This window comes from Merops nubicus, unplaced genomic scaffold (assembly GCF_000691845.1).
Source record: "Merops nubicus isolate BGI_N331 unplaced genomic scaffold, ASM69184v1 scaffold51446, whole genome shotgun sequence".
Classification (NCBI taxonomy): Eukaryota; Metazoa; Chordata; class Aves; order Coraciiformes; family Meropidae; genus Merops; species Merops nubicus.
In genome coordinates, this window is record NW_008614016.1 from 28,468 (window position 1) to 49,862 (window position 21,395).

General features: G+C 37.6%; 1 protein-coding gene across 1 annotated transcript in view; it reads left to right on the top strand.

The window, feature by feature from the left end:
* The window catches only part of MKL2 (MKL/myocardin-like 2), a 42,014-nt gene extending 22,705 nt beyond the window's left edge, over nucleotides 1–19,309 (top strand). Inside the window, 9 exon segments of the mRNA XM_008942053.1 lie at nucleotides 3,671–3,789; nucleotides 5,277–5,524; nucleotides 7,021–7,171; nucleotides 8,882–9,901; nucleotides 11,266–11,421; nucleotides 14,169–14,327; nucleotides 14,617–14,754; nucleotides 16,187–16,247; nucleotides 18,200–19,309. Of these exon segments, the coding sequence (XP_008940301.1) occupies nucleotides 3,671–3,789; nucleotides 5,277–5,524; nucleotides 7,021–7,171; nucleotides 8,882–9,901; nucleotides 11,266–11,421; nucleotides 14,169–14,327; nucleotides 14,617–14,754; nucleotides 16,187–16,247; nucleotides 18,200–18,738 (2,591 nt within the window). The 3' untranslated portion in view covers nucleotides 18,739–19,309.
* The last annotated feature ends 2,086 nt before the right edge of the window (nucleotides 19,310–21,395 follow it).

A 21,395-nucleotide genomic window follows, 5' to 3' on the forward strand; every position in this document is an offset into this window, starting at 1 on the left:
TTTAAGTGTGTATCAAAATTGGACCAATATGTAAATGGTACTACTCTGAATGTGTAATATTCTTCAGGTTAATGTTGATCTGAAGAAATTTTTTTCACAAGGACTTCCTAATTGGTGTTCCTTCATCACTTTCTGCATTACACAAAGTCAAAATTCAACTTTGCAGTTGAAATTATTTCTATGCTTGTATTTTATCAAGTACTATTTTGGACGATGCATTTATCTATACATTTGAACTGCCAGAGGATTCATAGCAAAGCCAGGGCTCTACGCAGGGGACTGTGCTGCAGTTTGTAAATTAAGACACAAACAAAAGATAAGACAGCACTGAGTAGTGAGTTCTTACTGTCTAAAGAAATGTAAAGTTAAATGGTTAAATATGAGATAAAGGTTGTTGATGTTCTAAAGATGTTATTGTCTTAATGGGTACTTGACAGCTAAGTCGTTCAAGACCTGGAACCTCTTTGGTTTTCTTATTACTGTAGTAGACAGAAGAAGGTGTTGCAGAGTCCCCACTAAAAAGCAGTGCTGGACACAGTGTGCAGCACACCCCTTTGGTTTCTCTGCCCCTGAAGACATGGATTCAGATGCAAACTGAGTTTCGTGTTGAGAAAATAGCATTTGGGATGAATAGATTGGAAACAAACCATACTAAATTAGATTCCTAACTAAAGAGTTAGGTTCCTAATGGACACTCAAATAAAAATACTCAAAGCAATACAAGCCAAAAGCTTCTCAAGTAGGAAGCATAAGATAGATATGTGATTGCAGCAATAAAATAATAGAGTACTTGAACTTGATTGAAAAAGCCCTTCAGATAGAACTTCAATCCTTTGCTTATTAATTTCACAACATGGTACAGCTGCTTCTCTGCACAGATCTAAAATGTAAAATTGCTCTTCTGCAGAATAAAACAGACGCTTACCTTGTTGTGACTTCTGAAATAAAAAGTAACAGCACAGCATGTCTCTACAGAAGATGTGTCTGGGTAATTGCTCCTTCATCCTTTTAATTTCCTCTGACAAATTTTACATTTTATTACAACATAAAATATAAACAATGTTTTGAAAACAGTGGAGTACAGCCAAAGTTCTTTTCAAGACTTCCTCCTCCACACATTTCCAGGCCTCAGAGGATGTAACATAACTTTGAGAACCTTCGGCTCTCATTGACGGATGACTTAAAACTTGCTTTAACCTGATGTATTTGCATCTGGAAAGGATTAGGCATTTTAACCACACCACTCTAAACAAATCAAACTGTGGTGTTCATAGTTTTGAAGACATTAAACAGTTATCTCCAAAACAGCTTAAGTATTTTGCTTGATGGGACAGAATATAATGATTGTTTTCTTAATATATTCACTGTAGCTTGTTGACCTGCTAGACACTTGTTTTCAGCTAGAAGAAAAGGTCCAGAAATCATATTATCTGTAACTGGAAGTAGAAGATCTGTTCAAAGGAACTAAGTCTACATTACTTTATGAAGTAATCAAGTTAAGAAGTTGAGACCTGTTAATTTTTTTTTTTTTTTCATTTAAAAATTTATCAAGTAAATGATATACATGATTCATTGCCTTGTCTAACACTTGCAAGTAAAATTGAGAGGTCTATAAAAAGCTTTGTATTTCATGTAGCCATTAATCCTTTGCAGTTTAGGGTAACAACTAATGTAAGGAGAAAGTAATTTACTCTGGCAAAAGAATGTTCAACACCAAGATCTTCAAGCAATATAAATTAAAGAGGTGGGGGGTTGTTCTTGGGTTTGTTTTGGCTTTTTAACAGTTACTAACTTCTCCATTTTAAAGAGTTTTGTGCTGTCACTATAGAGTGTTTACATAGCCTATAAAGGGTTCCTAAATAGAATGTTTGAAGTCAAGTTATTTGTTCAGGTTCAAGAAGCATCAGAATGATGGATGGTAAAAAAATATATTATGTAATGAGTAAGTATCAAGCATTTAAAATGCTTTTTATGATGGGATTTTAGGAAAAGAGAATTTAAGAACCAGTGAAAATCATGAGATCATTAGAATTCTCCTGGGCTTCATGGTAATACTGTACATGACACACAGATTCAAAGACAGACCAAGTGCATTTTTAAATGTTACTACTAGAACCAAAATAAACCTTTTAAACCTCATAGCAACAGGAGTGCAGTATGTTGGAATACAATATCCAGAACCATTGAAAAAAGGGTAAGTCCCTCTAACATGCCCTGCCAATTCTTATGCCAGTCCAGTAAATAACAGATACTGTGTAGATACCAGATGCTTTCCAGAGCAAACACTTTGAAAGTTGGATATAAAAATAGAGGCATTTATATCTTTAGCCTGCCACCGTAAACTGACACAAACCCCAAGACAGGCACGTGTGCAGCATTGCAGTGAGTAGGCACAGCCTGCTCAATCTTGCAATTTAGTGAAGCAGCGCCAGCAGCTTTGCCTCTGGATGGCTGCACTGCAGAAGGATGCAGACCACTGCCCAGCATAGGCAGGCTACAGGAAGCTTGCTGTAGCTGCCTCTTGGCAGCTGGCAGTTGGAGACACAGCGAGATGTAGTAAAGAAACGCAGAGGTAGAAGGGAAAGTTATTATAATTCAGTTGTAAGCAAAAGTCAGAGAGCTTAGTGCACACAGCCTGGCAGCTTGGTAACTGCCATGCCAGAAATTCAAAAGCAGCAGGGCAGAGTTGCAAAATGTGTACCAGGTGTTTTTAGCCAACGGATTTAAGTCCTGTGTGGTACAATCTCATGGAAGAATAGTAGAGAACAGGAAGAAATTAACTGGGGAGAAGTATGTGTCTGACTTAATTAGAATGCAGGACTGACTACCTTCAAGAGATTTCTTCTTTATCCTTATGCCAGGAGCAAAAGTACTTTAATGACAGCTGCCAGTTCTAGAATAATTTTGCAATAATAAAGTTAAGAACTGGCACCAGTTAATCTGATTCTGGGCTACCAACCAGAGACAAATGCACATTAGAAGCAGTTTAAGTAAAATGCTCTTACTGGAATGAGTGAGGGTACTTCTGAAGGTCCTCCTGTTCTTTTCTATGATTTTGTAAGAAAGAGAGAAAGAAAATGTTTTCATGACATTTATTTGTTTTCATGTATGTTAGAAGGAGAAAAGAATACTGCAAATTAAAACAACAGTGTAATGGTTATGAAAACAAAGCCTTTCCTGAGGGATTTTTTGCATGTTATAAATACTTTTTTTATGTTATAAATACTTTTTGGTTAACATTCTTTTTACCTGCAGCAAAATCAACAATAATAACTATGGAAAATGTTAATGTTACAAAAAAATATTTATTATGATATACTACAAAAATTGATAATTAAAATCAATTACTGTTTTGCTTTGGTGAGACTAAAATCAAATCTGTATTAGTAAAAGCAGATTCTGGATACATTTACATGCAATAGTTAAAATGCAAACTAAGTCAAGGTAAGAAACCAGTTCATCTTAATTGCCATGTGTGAAGATTGCCAAAACGTGCACAGAAGAGTCCCGGGTTTGCCATTCCTCCTAAAAATGTTTTGTGAATTTGACATGATGGTAAATTGTCTTAACCTTTTAGCATTTCTTCGATTATTCAGATAGTGGATGTTTTTAATGTTTCTCTTTTTCCTTATATTTTTTTAATACTAGTATCCACCTTTAACCTCTCCAGTTCCTGAATTTCTCAAAACTCCCTCTACAACTGAACAGCACGTTACACGTTCTACTGCTGCAGCCACCCTGACCACAAACACTGTACCTGCAGCAAAGCCTGGGCCAACGTTGGTAAAGGTGGGTGTCTGTAGTAATGGCACCTGAGGACTGTGTTCTTAGTCTGTGTCCTTTTCCAGTGCTATGTTTAATGAAAACAAACATGAGTAACATTCTAGTGCCCAGAGCTAACAACTTTCATTACTGTGCAGAACGTACTGGGTTGACTGAAAGCTGTTGTGTGCTAAGATCAACCATTAACACAGGGACTGGCTCCTCATTTCAAGAGGTCTCTTAGAATATAGTTGACAGAAGTTTTCAATCAGAATTATGCATTACATTGCCATGGAAGTTTCTTAGAAATAAGGACAACAGATTTTTGCAATATTGAGTTTCTACTTTCTATTGGTGAAATTAATATTTTCTAAAGTAGTTTTGTATGGAGGATCATTTAACAGGAACAGAGGCAACAACATTCATAATCTACCTATAACCAAACCAGTGAACAGCATTGCTCTGTTTCTGAAACTATTTTCTTAATTCCATTATTGTATAAGCAGAACACACTGTGTGAGAGAAGTTACTGTATCCTTGTATTTGAATATCAGAAGACCACACCCAGTTCTCTTTTCTGCACTGACCTAGCCAGCAGCATGGAAAACCTCTTCAAATACAGTTAGAGAGGGGGTTATGTTAGAAGATGTCTACAGTATTTCATTTCAGCAACTTTGCCAAAGGTCTTCAGCTGTGTAATGATTATACACGTGTAGACTTCTGCCTAACTGTAGGATATTGATTCCTGTTTAAATTTACAAGGATGACTTCTAATAATCAATTTCTAGTGTAAATTTGGCTATATCCAGTGAAACCACTGGACTTGTCCCAGCTTACTTAATGCAGAACCTTAATGACAAATTCAGATATCCCCCAGAACAGGCTATCTGTGTAATAGATGTGCATGGATCAACACAGGATTTCTGCATTGATACCTTCTGTATGACTAGGTAACTGCCTTCAACTTTTCACTCAAAATAACTTCAAAGAGCTTGTAAAGGAAGTGAGTTTTACCACATGTGCAAATATTGCTAAAAAGGATACTGCTGAAAGTTTTGTAAGAGTGGTCCTGTAATTGATAGGACTGTCTGTCCATGCTTTTAATCTAGAGCTCTAAGTACCTCTGACCTGCAGGTGTTTACAGACAGACTGTAAGATACTAGCTTTTACTTGTACTAAGTGGCTTTGAACTTCATTACTTAAGAAGAATGCCTCTTTGCAATGACAAGTCATGACTAGCAGAATCCCTTCACTTCACTTGTGCCATCTACTAGTAAAGCATTCACAAACTGTAATTTGATGACCTCTTCATGTAGCCCAGTATAAGCCAGCTGGAGTACAATAACTTTTTGGGGATGGTAAGCACTCCTTTTGGGCAGGTTTGCAGGAATAATCGTATTCAGCAGCCCTTTTCAGTAAGTGCTCTCCTGCAGGCTTTATCTGTGTACCTTGCATAACTGCTTGTAAATGAGATGTCTGTTGTAGTAGTTTCAATCTTTTCCATCTATAAACAGCAAAGCCACCCAAAGAACCCAAATGATAAGCATCGGAGCAAGAAATGTAAGGAGCCTAAGCCAAGGGTGAAAAAACTGAAGTATCATCAATATATTCCACCTGATCAGAAAGGTGAGAAAAATGAGCCACAGATGGACTCCAACTATGCTCGTCTGCTCCAACAGCAGCAACTATTTTTGCAGCTGCAGATCCTGAGCCAACAGCAACAACACTACAACTACCAGACAATTCTTCCTGCACCACTCAAGTATGTGAGCATTGTTTGTGTCCTTTAAAGAAAAGACGTGTACAGTTAGACACAGTTACAGACTTTGTGCGTTACAAGTAGAGGTGTTTCACAGATGCTCAGAGGCGGTTGGAACCCAGGCAAACTGAAGGGCCATGTGCATCACTCTTGCCTCATTTCACGAGGTAATGAGGTGGTTCTCTTCTTCAAATACTCTAAGTCTGAGGAGTCCTTAAGTGGTTCTAATTATTTCTGTGTGACATGGAAACAGAACCTCCTACCTGTCAGAAGCATTTTTTTCCAAACAGATGCATGTTTGAAACTCAAAAGCAAGAAAGTTTTGACCCCGTTTTCACTCAAACATGACCTAGGTAGGCAGAGCAGAAGAGAAGCTCATAGACAATGGCTTTTACAAAGATACGTACTATTGTCTTTCTGTTGTCTTTTTACATCAGATTCACAGACCACATTTTTGCAGTTTACAAATAAGAAGAAACAGACATTTTAAATTAGGTAAAATGTGTGTATTGTTTATAGCCTTATCTCTAATGTTTGTATTTCCTCGTCAGTGTTGATATTCAGTACTTTTAACAGTGAATAGTATGCTTTCTGATTTATAGGTAGAAGCAGTCAGAAAAAAGAGATCTTTGGAGTTGCTAGCACTCTAGCAGATTGAGAAGCTGACTATGCACAGAGTTTCGTTCTCACCATCTGAGACTAATCTTTTCCTAGAAGTGCTTACAGTGTAACATGCCACAGTCACACAACCCTAAATACAGATTACTTTGATTTTTTTTTTTAATTCATTTTCACTGCATTATTTTTCCTCAGCTAGTGAAGCTAGAAAAGTTAAAGATACCATCTGCAGTTATATTTGTAATTACCGTGTATCCTAACATTTGGACTAGAGATGTTTCTGCCTGCTTACCCACGCTTCTTATGTTCCATTTAGTGACATTTCAGAAACATTTCTTCATAAACCAGTTGAACAAAATGAAATAGCTGACTTGAAAAAAAAATTAAAAATGCCATCATTTACACTAGGTACCACAACTATTTTGAGATTCTTGTATGCGGTTTTTCTAAGGAATACAATAAACTGCCCTCACATCAGTCCTTGCCATATATGAGCACTGGACATGCACGTAGGGTCGATACATACAAGTTCAGTATTGTGGTTTTTTTTATTGATGTCAAAAAACAAACTAGTTGCCCTAGGGGGTGTTTAATTTCTATAAACTGATTCTGAATGCCACACTGTCTTTCATGAATGCCATGACAGTGATGAAAACTATGAACCATTAACTGAAGAGAAAATGGCAGCATATTACTCTCACATTTTCTTCTCCGTGCAGTTTTACTAAAAATGTTTAATGGTAATGCTTGTGTTTATTTAAAAAAAATCAATTGTTCATTAACTCGATGGACAATAGATTAAGAATCACAGCTTCTTAACTGAAAACGTTAAACATGTTTAGCATTGACAGTATTGTTCCCCTTTTTCTTGTAATTTGAAGGCCACTGAATGAGAAACAGAACAACGGGAATACACCACTGAACACTTTGAACAGCAGTGCACCGACATCAGCTGCCAGCTCCCCGAGGCAGAGCAGTACTACTCCTGGCCGGAAACCAGGGCCTCTGCCTTCAAGCCTGGATGACTTGAAGGTAAAAAATAAGAGGGATGTGTCCATTCCCATGCGTCACTATAGGTCATTACATGCAAACCACTACTGTCAGGAATAAGCCTGAATATTATTTACCAATGAAAACTGTACTTCTAATCGTTTAGAATAAGGTTGTCTAAGTTTTCATACACAACTTCAAGACTTAAATATTTGTTTTGATTTAACCTCCTCATATTCCTATGTTCTAGAAAAGATATTTTTTTTCCCAAAGAATTGGAAGAGGAGGAGGAATTGCAGACAGATTATATAGGTAGATAATTTGATACCTTGGGTAAACTTATGAGGTGCATTTCATGTAAGTTTTAGCCTAGGCAGATTTAAACACTGGAACAGTAATTTCTGCATGACAGTTGTAGTATGTCAATGAAGAGGTTTAGTTAAGCAGTAAAAATTAAAACGATACCATAATAATAACATATTCAGAGAGGTCACTGCTATAAAGCCATTACAGAAATAATTAGTAAAAGATAATAGAAAATAAGAGATCTTCTTACCTGTCATCTGTCATCTGAAAATGAACATGTCATCTGAAAATTAACACTAAATTTCATAAAGGCTTCTTGAAGTTATTAAGTAACTGTGAACTGTTTAAATTGTAATACAAAAGCATTGCATAGGATTTTCTTCCTTCAGAAATGCATAAAGAGGAATTAGTACTGTGAGGGACCTACTGAAAAGGCATCTGAAGAAGCTTGTGGAGATTTGGATTCGGGTCCCAGTGGCAGCCGGAGGAATGTGCCAGAGCCGAGCGGAGGCGCAGGGACATCTAGTGGGCAGTTGATTCCTTTCCCTCGTCCTCTACCAAGGTGTTGGGTTTCTGAGGGATGGGAGTGAGAACTTTTTTAGGCTTGAAGGGAGCTCAGATTCTCAAGACAGTAACATTGTTATCAGTTAAAGCCATTCTTTTAATGTGGAACAAGTCTCTGAAAGATCTGTACGAGGTCGCTACCTTGCATTTTTTTAGAGAGGGAACACTCTCCGGTTGGGTGTGGCGTATGTCCATCATAGACAGAAGCCATTCGTCGTGGCCAATATGTTGAAGAACATAACCAGTTTAGGCTCAGCACATTTGCACTTTGGTTTCTATGTAACCTTATTGGAAAATTGAGAACGTTTTTGTCAGAAATTAGATTAATTTTGACTGCCTATACTTTTTATGTCTGTAAAAGATACCCAGAGGACACGTAGCTGTAACTGTTCAATTGCTAATTTAGAGAGAGAGCCTTTTGTGTTTGTAGGTCTGTTGAATCATCCCACTGACCTGACAAAATTTCTCAGAAACAGATCTATCTGTATTCAGGTTGTAACAAAGGGGTTCAATGTGCTACTGTTCAGTGCTTTTATCTGCACTGGTGCTGTGGTTTACAAGTTTGCTTCAAAAGTTTTTGGCCCAGAATTGGAGCAGTACAATCATTTCCCCATTTTTAATATTTGTGAAATACTAGCATCGCTTTGCTGCTATTCATTGTACAGCAACTGAATACTACTAAAGTTTTGGCCACTTAAACAGTGAAAGTAAGTAGCAGGTCATGGAAATGTGCTCATAGGTCATGCATACTGTCAGAACACAGAGGTGTAATAACTACTAATGACCATGCTGAAAAATAATTTTTTTATGAAGATGCAACAAGGTAAAACACATATAAAGAAGTTTTAATATTTTGGGTTTTACTATCATGCTTTATTTCAGGTAGCAGAGCTTAAAATGGAGTTGAAATTGAGAGGATTACCAGTGTCTGGAACAAAAACAGATCTTATTGAGCGTCTGAAACCATATCAAGATCTTAATAACAATGGGGTTGCTACCAGTAGCACTGTTACAGTAACCACTTCTACTGGGGCCACAGGTAGTACTGGGGACGTGACTGTGGCATTCCCTGTTGCAACACTAAATAAACCAGTGGCTAATACAATATCCAGCTTTCCTCCAGAAAAAACATCTACTGGACCTGGCTGCAAAGTAGCAAATGCTGAAAACGTGAGCCCTCCTTTGCCTATATCTCCTTCTCCTTCAGAACAGTCTAGTCTAAGCACAGATGATACTAGTATGGCAGATACTTTCACAGAAATTATGACCATGATGTCACCATCCCAGTTTTTAAGTACTTCACCACTAAGAGTGAATATGACTGATGATAATCAGAATCGCAGTAGTGGAAACATCTCAACCATGGAGTTTGATGTAGCAGAAAAGGACCGCAAGCTTCAAGAAAAAGAAAAGCAGATTGAGGAGCTCAAAAGAAAACTGGAACAAGAGCAAAAACTTGTGGAAGTACTGAAAATGCAACTTGAGGTTGAAAAACGGGGACAACAGCAACAGACTTCTGGTAACTCAGCTGCTTTGGAACAGAAGCAATTCAGTGCTGCTGTGAAAGATGAAAATGCTCTTACTGACTGCTCTAGTACAAGTCAATCTGTACCTGTAGCTAGTCATTCTTTAGGACAATCAGTATATACTAGTGGCCAGAATCCAGTTGCCAAAAAGGCGGTTGTTATCAAGCAGGAGATCTCTGTGGCCAAAGCTGAACCTCAGAATGCCATTTCTCAGTTTTATGTCAATCCCCAGAGGCAGCCACAAACTGCAGTTGTAGCCCAGCCTCCAGCTCTGCTAACTACCCAAGGAACTGCACAGCTGCTCCTTCCACTCTCGATCCAGGGACCGAATTCTGCCACGGCAGTGCAGCTACCCGTCGGAAACATAAAACTGCAGGTAAGGGTGTCTTTATTTTTCAACATGTAAACAGCATGGCATTATTTGCATAATTCAGTATAAATAGGTAAACGTGCTGCTTGTAAGACTAACTTAAAAATCAGGTTTAACCTGTTTCTGCTTTAGGGAGAACAGTAGAAAAGTACTTAAGAGCCAGTTGCTCTATAACTTCCTCCAATACTTGTTTTCTTTGCGACTTTTGTTCCCAGATACTCTCCTGACAAGTAATTGTCCTACCACATACTGCCTCCACCCACAGTTGGTTTTGATTTATATCAGCATATACCACCATTTTGTGAACTCAAATTCTAATAGAACTACAAACCCAGTGCTTTATTTTGAAGTATGTGAGTTGGCTAAAAATGTGTTTCAACTTCTTTGTTTGTTGATGGTTCATAGTATTTAAAACTGTGAGTGCTAAGCTGTAGAACACCTGTAGAGTTAGACATGCTTACACAGATATTATTTCTAGCTGATTATATAGGTAGTATTACAGTGAATAGATACAGCATAAACCAAGACAGGTTATAAATGAAGAGGTATAAGAGTAATCTAACCAAGCTTAAATAGTTTAACCTGTTGGTCTGAAGTAGAATTAAGCTTATACTTTTGAGTGGCATGGTTGGGACACAGCTGGATGAAATCCCCTGCCACCCACATGGTTACTGTGCCACTAAAGTATTCTTTCAGCTGCAGCATGTACTTGGCTGTTGTGGCATGCTGTGGGCCCAAGCTTTGATGCTAGCTTGTGTGCCATCACATTCAGCAATACTTATGAGAGCTGTAAAATTCTGATGGGGATGGGCTGCACAGTCTACAGTGCAAGAGCTGTTTGTGGTAGCTCTGCATCCAGACAAATCTTTCTCTAAATTGTTCTAAAATCCTTCTAGAATTGTGTTACACCCTTAAGCAGCTTGTTCTGGTATTTTGCTTCACTGTTATTGCAGAAAGTTTTCCTAACTACCAGCTGAAGTTGTCTTTGCTGAGGTTAAACACACTTCTTGCCTTTCAGTGGCCAATAAAAACTACTAGGGTCTTGTTAAAAACAACTCCTTTCTCGGTTCATCTGTTTTGTCTTCTAATCAAACCCACTTCTTAGAGTCCTTTCTTACTCATTCTATCACTTATTTTCATTGCTTTCCATTTTTTTATCTTTCTTAAACCGTTGGCAAAATAAACACCACCTTTTAGCTGGGAACTCACCAGTACCAGAGTGAAAATTTTGTCTCCTGTACACAGTTCACGCTCATCCTTCCCCAAATACATGGTATTGCTGTTCTGCATAATCGTATGCAATAGATTTTTACATGACAGAATATACTGTAAGATACAAATAATGCAAATATTTTATCTTCATCCTTTAGGCTCAATCACAAGCTGGAATACAGACCCCATCACAAATACCTGCTCCTATTTCTTCCTCTGGCCTGGTCCAGACAGCACCTCAGATGCATACTCCACAACCAAAACAAAATACCATCACGCAGCATGCACTTGGTCAGACCCAACAAATCAGAAAGGTTTGTGGATAGCAATAAGCATTAAGATAAATAGTTGTGTAATCTAATTCTAGGCAGTGCATTTAGAGTCTTTTAGATGTGTCATATTTAAATGATCAACTCACCCGAGATCTCTGTACTCTTTTTCAGTGTGCAAAAGTGGCCTTGTAAATCCTTCTCTTTCAAAAATTTTAATCCATGCAGGACTTTGTTTTTCAGTTGCAAATAAGTCCATAAGGCTAAAGACTTTTTCTCTTACTGGTATTCTTCTGGCACCATTCTTACTGTGTTATTCCTCATGCTTGGCACAAGGGTATATTCCAGTCAGTGTGTCTTTATTTGCCACTGGCTCAAAATGGAAGATTCTCATAGGCAGTTGTTAAGAGAAAGTTTTAACCTACAGCTTCAGAGATTTATTCTTTTATAGGGGTTCCTTTTCATTCTTCTGTGTTCCTTGTCAATTTCCCCCTTACATACAAAGCAAGCTAGGAACTCGGATACCGAGGATAGCGATTCCAGTGAGCCAAAGCCCCACCACACCTACAGAACATCTCTTCCTGTGGAATGCAGGGAATGATTCAGAGGGAGATCCTTCTCCTCTCTGTCCAGAACAATCAGCTCTGAAATTTCCCATTCCTAATCAGGTGTTCATCAGCACTGGATGCACAGCTGTGAGTGCCAATCCTGTCATGTTCATATGGTAACTGATATCAACCCATCAGCACTAGTTATCACATAAAAAGCTTTCTCCTCCTTTGAGCCTTTTCCAGGCTGACCTCTATTATTGGGAACTCAGACTGGTTTTGGACCTTTATTGCTTCTTTATCAGTGCTGTTGACTCTAAGGCTCCTACCACTTAGGACAACAAAGGTTTTTCAGCCTGCCCCAAGTAAAGGATAATTCAGAAACAAATGAAATTTCAAGATGAAGAAGGTAATATTTACAATATGTTATGTAACTGTTATGAAATACCTCAGCATTCAAAGCTTTTATTTCAGTTTACAAAAGTGGATCATAAGACCCACATTTTTATGTCATTTGGGTCTTCTGCCTGTGCAGTGTCCTCTAATCTGCTCCTGCTAAGGCTCTTGCTCCAGATAAGACTTTCTCTTAGAAGCTATATGCTTACACCCTGCCATTCTCTAGACTGCTTGCTAATAAATGGGAACACAGCTAAACATAATCTTTATTCAGACTGCTTCTTCACTCTTTAATTTCACAGACATTGAGGTTGTCGTACAGAAGTCAAAACTGACATATATCCAAAAAGATTTCATCCAGATTCTCTGGAATTTCATGAGGGTCTAATCTTAGAATTGTACCCTCTGATCTTTCCCCCTGCTGTGATCAGTTGTCATGGAGACCACGTAGTTCCCAGCAGTTCAGCCTGCATCTGGCTGTGCTGGAGCTGAACAGCCCGCCCGGCCTGGCTGGTTCTCTCACACACCCCCTGCCATCTTGTACGTAGGAAACCAAGCAACATAACTGCCCTGTCTGTCACATGGGAGTGTAAAATACTGACCTGATACAACAGATCAGGACAGTCCTCCTGCATTCAGCGGTGTGTCTGCCTGCCTGCTGTTTGTCAGGCTTGGACATTGCAGCAAGCAGACTGAACTAATGAACTCTGAGTAATGCTACTAATTAATTTCACACTTTTTAGTGAAGTTGGTATTCCTAATAATGATCACTCCAGAAGCAGTTGTTTCCAGAACTGCTTTCCCTTGAACCCATCTCGACTTTCCCAGGAAGCTCAGGTTTTTATGCAAACCATTTATTTTCTCCTACACGCTTAAGTGCATCTTCACATCCTAGCTACCACATGAATGATGTTAATAAGGAGACACATCTACAGCCATGCACTTCAGTGGTAGAGAGTTGGAAAGCACAACAGTTTTCACACAGATGATCCAGGTGACTAACAAAAACTGTATTAAACCCTCTCGTGGCAGACTGAATTAGTAGTCAGACTGCACTCCACAAAGCTTATCTTAGCTTTATCTCCATGCCTGATCTAAGATTTGTCACACGTTTGTCATATCTGGGAGCAATACTGAATTTAAAAGAACAGCCTTATGCACTCTTACATTCATAGCTCCTCTTCCTCTCTTTTGAACTTAAAAATATGGGAAGTAGGATACTGCTTGGAATCATTTGCAATGAGTGTACAGACTATCAGTTGAAGAAATAAAAAGTTTATATAGGAGTAACCAAATTTACAGTTGATACCCAAGTTCATCAGTTATGTCTTTTGCCCTCTCCCTCATTACTCATAGATAGCCGTAGTTAAAAGAAATTAGAATTATATAGCACAAACCAAACCATTCGGTATTAAAAAAGGCAGCACAGGACAAGTGTAGATGCACATGCTAGTTTGTATCAGGCAAGAAATAAGTTCATTTTACTGACTGTCCACTAGGTGGGGAAATCATGTATACTCCACTGAACTGTGCCATACTCGAGTCTATTTCAGAAAAAGTACATTACACTGGTCTCATGCTTCCTGGAAAAATCACAGGAAAATATTTTTAGTTACCAGTGATGAGTGAAAGCATGTCACAGCACAAAGGGTTTTTTCAAAGAGCTAATTGTTCTAGATTTACAAGTTATTGGAGGGAAAAATCAGTACAAATATCATTCCCTTAATAGGGAATTTAAGCAAGAAAGTACTTTAAAAATAGTCTTAACCTTTATTAATATCACTTAGCCAATGTTTTTAATTTTTAAAGAAACACAAAACTTAAGACTGACATATTAATCCTTTACAGGTTTTTCCACCTACCACATCAAATACAGTGTTTTCATACCAGACTGCACCAGTGACAACACCCTCCCAATCTTTTATTAATAAGCCATCAGACTCTAACATTCACAGTGGTGGCAATCAGGTCCCCTCTGTGCAGAACGGACCTGCTGCTCCTAATAAGGTAAGGTCAGCCCAGTGTTCCCTAAGGTTCAATTTTATGTTATTATTCTTAACTAATATGTAACGATGTGCTTAGTGCAGTTCACTCAAGGAGCAAGGATATTTTGTAGATTGTAGTAATGCATATATGTGTGTATGTGTGAGAAAGAATGAAACTGTTATTTTCCTCCTGTGTTTCCCTATGCTATTGTTATTTGTAGATTGGTACAAGAAGTAGGATAATCTTTTGAACCTGATACATCTTAAATTAACTAAAACATATTGTTTAGTCATTTTGTTATTTTGCACAGCCTGGCTCTCCATCTCAAGCCCAGCCTTACATTGTTCAACCCTCCCTCTTCAACAACACTGTATCCAAGACAAAAGATCCTCCTCGTTATGAAGAGGCCATAAAACAGACCCGCAATATTCAGACACAACACCGTGAGGTAGTGATTTTCCCCTGTCTATTAAAAACATCTTTTTTCTTTAGAATTATCAATGCCATTGCTTACTTTAGTTTTTTGTTTGGTGTTAAAACATTCTAACATACCCTGTCAATATTTTCATATCTGTGCTGAACTACAGGACTCCTATTTCATTGTACTTTTTACTAAAGCAAGAGACATGTAAATAAGTCTTAGAGTATCCAGTTAGTGATATATATATAATTGAGATAATGCTGCTATAGCTATTTAAAAATAGCTTAGTCTTCAACCGACTTGCTTCCAGGACGTAGAATACCCAAACTTCAGACTTAAAAGAGAGAAAATACATTTGTATCTTCCAAAGTAAGTAAACTTGAGGAGAATGTGTGAGTGTGTTTATACACACTTAGGCAAACATACATATTCAAATGAGCCTAGGTGCTTGCTTGAAAAGAGTCTGTATTTAGTGAGCTTGATGAATGAACCACAGAATGCTCTGTCAGTTTACCATGATACCCTTCATGTTGGAGGAAAGTTGGAAACAAAACTCATGAGCATCCCTAAGTGTTTCAAAACTATCTGAAAAAAGACCACCTTGTAGTGACTTAGTATTGTTTGCTGGTTTTGTGGTGGCAGACACTCAGGCAGAAGCAGGGACATCTAATGCCATTTCCTCTGTTCTTGGCCTGTGTGGGACTTCTTCACAGTGAAGGCACACAGGTCTTCTTACGTGACTGCTATCAGTTAGCAAAGTGCCTCCCCACTGGCCTCTTTTCAGGAGATAGATCTGATGTCAAATTACTTCCCATCTCCAAAGTATAGCCCATGTTCTAAAAAACTGCTTTCCTTTTGAGACCATCATAAAAGTCTCTACTTCTTCTTGAACGTTTTTGAAAGAATGAGGGTTTGAGGGGTTTTTTCACCTTTTTCTTAAGGTTCAGATACTCAGGAAATGGCCATTTAAAATAAACAGTTGATGAAAGCTTCCCTCCCCTTTGAAAAAGGAAAAAAACACAAATCTACAACTTGGAAAAGAAACCAACATACCGAACAAAATGCACCTTACATGATGGTTACTTGTAGGAGCTCTCTGACAGAAAGCAGTTCAAGGTGCAGCCCTTAACGTCCTGCAGTTATTCCAGATAAGCCCAGGTACAAAACAGGGTTAGTGGTTCTCCTTCTTATCCCTAGTTTTCTGCACCTCTTTTTTAGGCTGCCTTCATGAAATCTTTGTCTTTCAGATTTTTTCCCTATTCATTTGCACTGAAACCAACGACAGGGTTTACAACTGTCTCTCCAAACTATTTATTTTCCAGTTTGACAGTTTCATGTGTTTCATGTGACAGTTCTGATCATAGGCTAGTGCTTATGAACTATTGATAGAAGCTAGGATCGATCAGCTTAGGAAGAAATACCACATGAAAAAGAATAACCCATTTCTCCTGCACTACAGATTTCCAGTGCACACAGTCAGCAGATGGATGATCTTTTTGATATTCTCATCAAGAGTGGAGGTAAGCTAATTGATGTCTGTGTGATGTGCAGATTTAAAACCCAATAATAAAAACTCAATGCTAAAAATCAAAAGAACAAAAGGATGTAATTCTTCAAGGGAGACAACCATACAGCCTAGATGAAACTAGTATTTCTGAAGGTTTGCAATAGTTATCTATTAAAGAAAACATTTACCAAAACACAATCAACCTGCTGTGGAACTTCTCTGCTTGTAAATTAGCCCAGGCAAACCTTTGCAATAATCCATACAACATTCAAGTTACTAAAACACCTTAGGTTAGCACAGACATATCTTACCAAAATTGGAAAAGCTGAGCAAATCCTTGTAATGTATATGAAAGTAATACAAAAAAATAGAATAAAGAGTTAAAGCATGTTGATACTAAAATTTCTTTAACTATAACCATGTATTATCAATTATAAAAACCAAAGATACATTACTGGAAAAAGTATGTGTGCACTACATAGAGACAACAAATAACAACTTTCTATGTCAGTTAAAATAAGGGAGCTGTCAGAAAGGAACTGAAATAACTAAAGTAATATACAAAGTAGCTTTGCGGTAAAAGAAGGAGGCTTTCAGGCATAATTAGGCTTTGTAGACTAAGAAGCCATTACAATATGGGAAATGTTCTGGTGCCAAGCAATTCAATTAACTTAATGTTTTGTACTACTGTCATGTAACAGTCTTGACAGCAGTGAACTGCAGGACAGAAGTGACTGATTGTAGTCTATTACAAGATTTTACCATTCTAAACATCAAAGTAGTTTCTCTTTTTCAAAGCAAATTGCAAAGTCAGCTGAAGAAAATGCAGTAGACAAGTGACAGACTGAGATAAGTGACCTGTGCAGTGAACAACTCAAGCTAAATTAAAGAATGCTTTCCGTGCTTTTATTAAAATACTGCATGGGTAGTTTGAAGAAATTCCAGCTTTTAAACAGAGGGCATAAGAAACATTGGTGTCCTTGTTTAAATAGTTGCTCCAAGTGCTATGTTACTAAGCCTCTTTGATTGTAAAGGTAACATCTGCTCCATATTTGCAAAGTTGCAATAAAAAAGCAAACATTTCCTGGTCATCTTTATGAAACCAAAGTAAAGAGTTCAGGGCTCTTGCATTTACGTAGCAAGTTCTACACTGGAAAAAGTTCCATTTATTTAGTACTTCAGGAGAGTGAGAGGATCTGTTTAGTAATGCTTTGCCTTTACTAAGCAATTATTTTAATAGATGCTCTTACAGGTTTTAAGGATGTGGTTTTCACTTGGAAAACTGGTGCAAAAATATTGTCGGCTATATTTTTGCTAACAGAAATGTCAGCAGTGCTAGAGGATTTATTTGCATATTCTGGTCTAATTTTATTTTTGAACTCCCTTTGCATGTAATAAATATCTGGACTTACTTTGCTTCACTTCCTTTTATTGTTACTGCCACTATCTTACATGAAACTTCTTGACAGAAGAGTAGTTTTAGATTCTAGAATCGGGAATAAATGCATCCTAATCTCAGCAGTTGATCTGAGACTAATTCATCAAGGTGGACATGGTACTGAGCAGGGATGGAACTGAAAATTGGTTCAGGTAGTCTCCTCTAAATAAGGAAGTGTGTTGGTGCTGTAACTACTTTAGCCAAAAGAACTACAATAGTGAAAGAGGTAAAGCTAACATCTAAAAAAATCTTCTTTTTTCCATCAATATAAATATTCTAATTGACTGAAGTATTACTGAAAGCAGAACTTTGGAACTTTTTTGAAAACACTTTGTTATTCATGCAGTAGTTGATATAGTTTGACATAGGTAGTGTTAGTATTATCAGAACAGCAAAATGACTCTTTACTCCATGGAGTTCACTCCGGATGCATCCCAAAGTGGGAAAAAAAAAAGAGGTGGAAGTTGTAAACCTGGATATATGTAATTATCTTTTCTGAATTCAATAGCAGGGTTTTTTTCTTACAGAGATTTCCCTTCCAATAAAGGAGGAACCAACTCCCATTTCTAAAATGAGACCAGTAACAGCCAACATCACTACAATGCCAGTGAATACAGTGATATCCCGCCCACCACCACAGATCCAAATGGCCCCTCCTCCTGTGTCCTTGGAACCAACAACCAGCTTGTCTATAAGTTTGGAAAACCAACTTGAAGCCCTCTTGGATGGAACTTTACCATCAGGCAATGAAATTCCTCAACTGGCAAGCACTAATGAGGACAGAGAGTCATTTTCTTTAATTGAAGACCTCCAGAATGATCTGCTCAATCACTCCAGTATTTTAGATCACTCTCATTCACCCATGGAAACATCAGACCCACAGTTTACTACTAATAATTCTTGTCTGTCTCTTGACCTTCCCGATACAAATTTGGACAATATGGAATGGCTGGACATTACAATGCCCAACTCCTCATCTGGACTCACTCCGCTCAGCTCTACTGCCCCCAGCGTGTTTTCCACTGACTTTCTAGATCCACAAGATCTACAGTTGCACTGGGATTAAGCTGTAGCCAGTGAGAACACGACCTGCAAATCAGAGGTCAACAACAACAGAGGTCCATTATTGTATCATTCTGATTGCATGTAAGATAAATTAAGACAGTAATGTTTGGAAGAATAAATGCTTGAAGCTAATTCCTTATTGATTTTCAAGTTTACAACAGTGAATTGCTTTATGCTTCTATCAGTAATGCAGATCAGGGCCCTCTGAAAGCTGCGTTTCACAAGTCAAGAAAGCATGGTTGTACTCACTGATTAAAAGTACCCCAAGGCAAGTGCATCACAAATATTTAAGAAAGAAGTTATGTATCTGACTAATGTACTGTTTAAACGAGCAACACAACAGATTTCAATTGTCTGTACTGACACAGTGAGCAAATGTTTGGGGGAGGGCAAGGTATCACTGCACTTCATTGTTCCTGTGGATAGCCTGAGCCAGGTTCAAAATGAATTGTGAGGGCAAAGGCAAGTAGAAGCACTGGCTGGTTCAGTGAAAATGTCATGTATCTAGTCTCTTAATTTGTTCAAGCTGGTTTTGTATTTTGGTTTTGTGGTTTTTAAAATGCTTCCCCCATTCATTATTGAGGGAAGAATTTAACTGCATCCAAAGGGACACTAAGTGTAACTGCAAGTAATCCACTGTAGCTACGCCAGGTAACATTGAGAACACTGAATTTTCTATATCAATGCTCTGGATTTAATAGCTGGGTTTTAATGTGTATATCAGACAGTTATTTGTATACTCTTAACTTTGTATAGCTTATTTTTGTGAATAGAGGGAAACAGTGGTCTTCAAACAAGAGATTACTATAATGGAAATAATAAATATCCCAATTTACTTTGTGTTTGAGGATATTTGTTAGATCATTGAATCCAGTATGTCAGTATATTAGAATATGATCCTGCAAGCATCTATTCAGGAGCAGTTCCAATGCCCTCAAGAACAGCTGTTTGTAGGATCAGACTGAGTTGCAGGGGACAGTACTGGCAGGACAACCATCACTTCTTAATGAATACTTTATCTATTAAACAGCTTTGTCTAATAACACATACATAACATCAGGGAAGCTAAACAAGATGCTGCTCAGTGAGAATCCTCAGCAGAGTCAGGATGTACCATTTGTGGTAAGAAGGCCTATGTCATACCTGGAACAGGTGATACCAAAAATTAACCTCTTATCTCACATCACATGAAAATCCTATTTTTTTTTTAAAGCCCTTGGTTTGTTGCTTTTTTTTTTCAAAGTCGTATTATGAAACCAGTCAGAAAAAAACAAACAAAACAAAACAAAAGCAAACACAAGTAAAATACTTTGAAATTCTATGGTTGTCGCTCAGGTAATAGCTGTTAAACGTTGCCATAGATTATGTAGGCTGATAATCAGACATAACATTGTTATTATTTCCTTTTGGGGAATTCCTGAATTAGGATGAAAGGAAACAGTCCTTTATTTCCTGAACAATGGAAACGCAATGTTTTCTAGTCTGAAAACTGATGTCACTGCAGAATTCCTTCCTCACCACCAACCTTCAAAAATAAAGTTTTGTAGGAACTAATGAAAAAATGCCCTGAAGCTTTTGCCTACTTCTTAGTGATATGCATTGCAGAGCATCAAAGAAACAATGAAAACAGGAAGTAGCTGTTAACTGCTTAGCAGCCTGTATCACATTTAGAAAAAATAAATAGAAATACAACACCCCATCACATTAACTTGAAGCAAAACACTTGTGTCAGAAAATGTTGTGGAATTAACTGCAAATTTATGTCTCCAGTAACACAGTGCAGTCTTGCTTACTAATATTACAGGATTCCATTGGCTTCTGATAAAGTAGTGAATTATATCATTAATTCAGGGTTTAAACTGGCATCATGTTGGCATCATATCAGTTACCAGCACTTTAAATCATTATATATCTTCAATAGTTTTAAAAGCCAGAATTTACTTTAATCTGAAACTAAGTACAGAAAAGTGATCTATGGAGATTTGCACAACAGAGGAAATCGAAAGACTTATTTATTTCTTTACTCCTTCTTGCTGTGCCTACAATACTTGAGTACAATATTACACATGGACTGTCTGCCTTAAAGTTTGTTGGTATAGGACTCTGATAACACTGAACAAACACATTCAACTTTTTGCATTCCTTTTCATCATATTGTCTTGGGAGCTAATACTCTGAGATAGGAAGTGCCCTCAGCTGTTATAAGAATAAGGAGCACTCGACCTGCCAGGAGCAACTTTGAATCAACTTTAGTGTCCTGCAGTACTGTCGATTTATTATGTGTGATACAGCAGACACCACACCACACGTGTGGTAAGAGTTACCCCTTTTTGACCCTGCCTTCTGATTAACTAAGAGGCAAGTAAATTAATTCTTAGAGGACAAATTAACCCAGAGCAACTGTACTGTCATTTTTGATGTGCATGTAAATAGAGCTTAAAACTGGCAAAGTCATCTTGCTAGAAAACTATACTTATTGGCAGTGTAGAATGTTAACTATCCATAGGAATCTATGTGCAGAAATAAAGCCAAACAGTTGAGATGTGTTGTTATCAGTACAGTATAGCTTTCTACTCTAAAAGTCTATTTGCAAAAATAAATAATAATATTATTTTTAAAATTAAGGGATCATTTTAGTTTTGAAGTACAAATATTCTA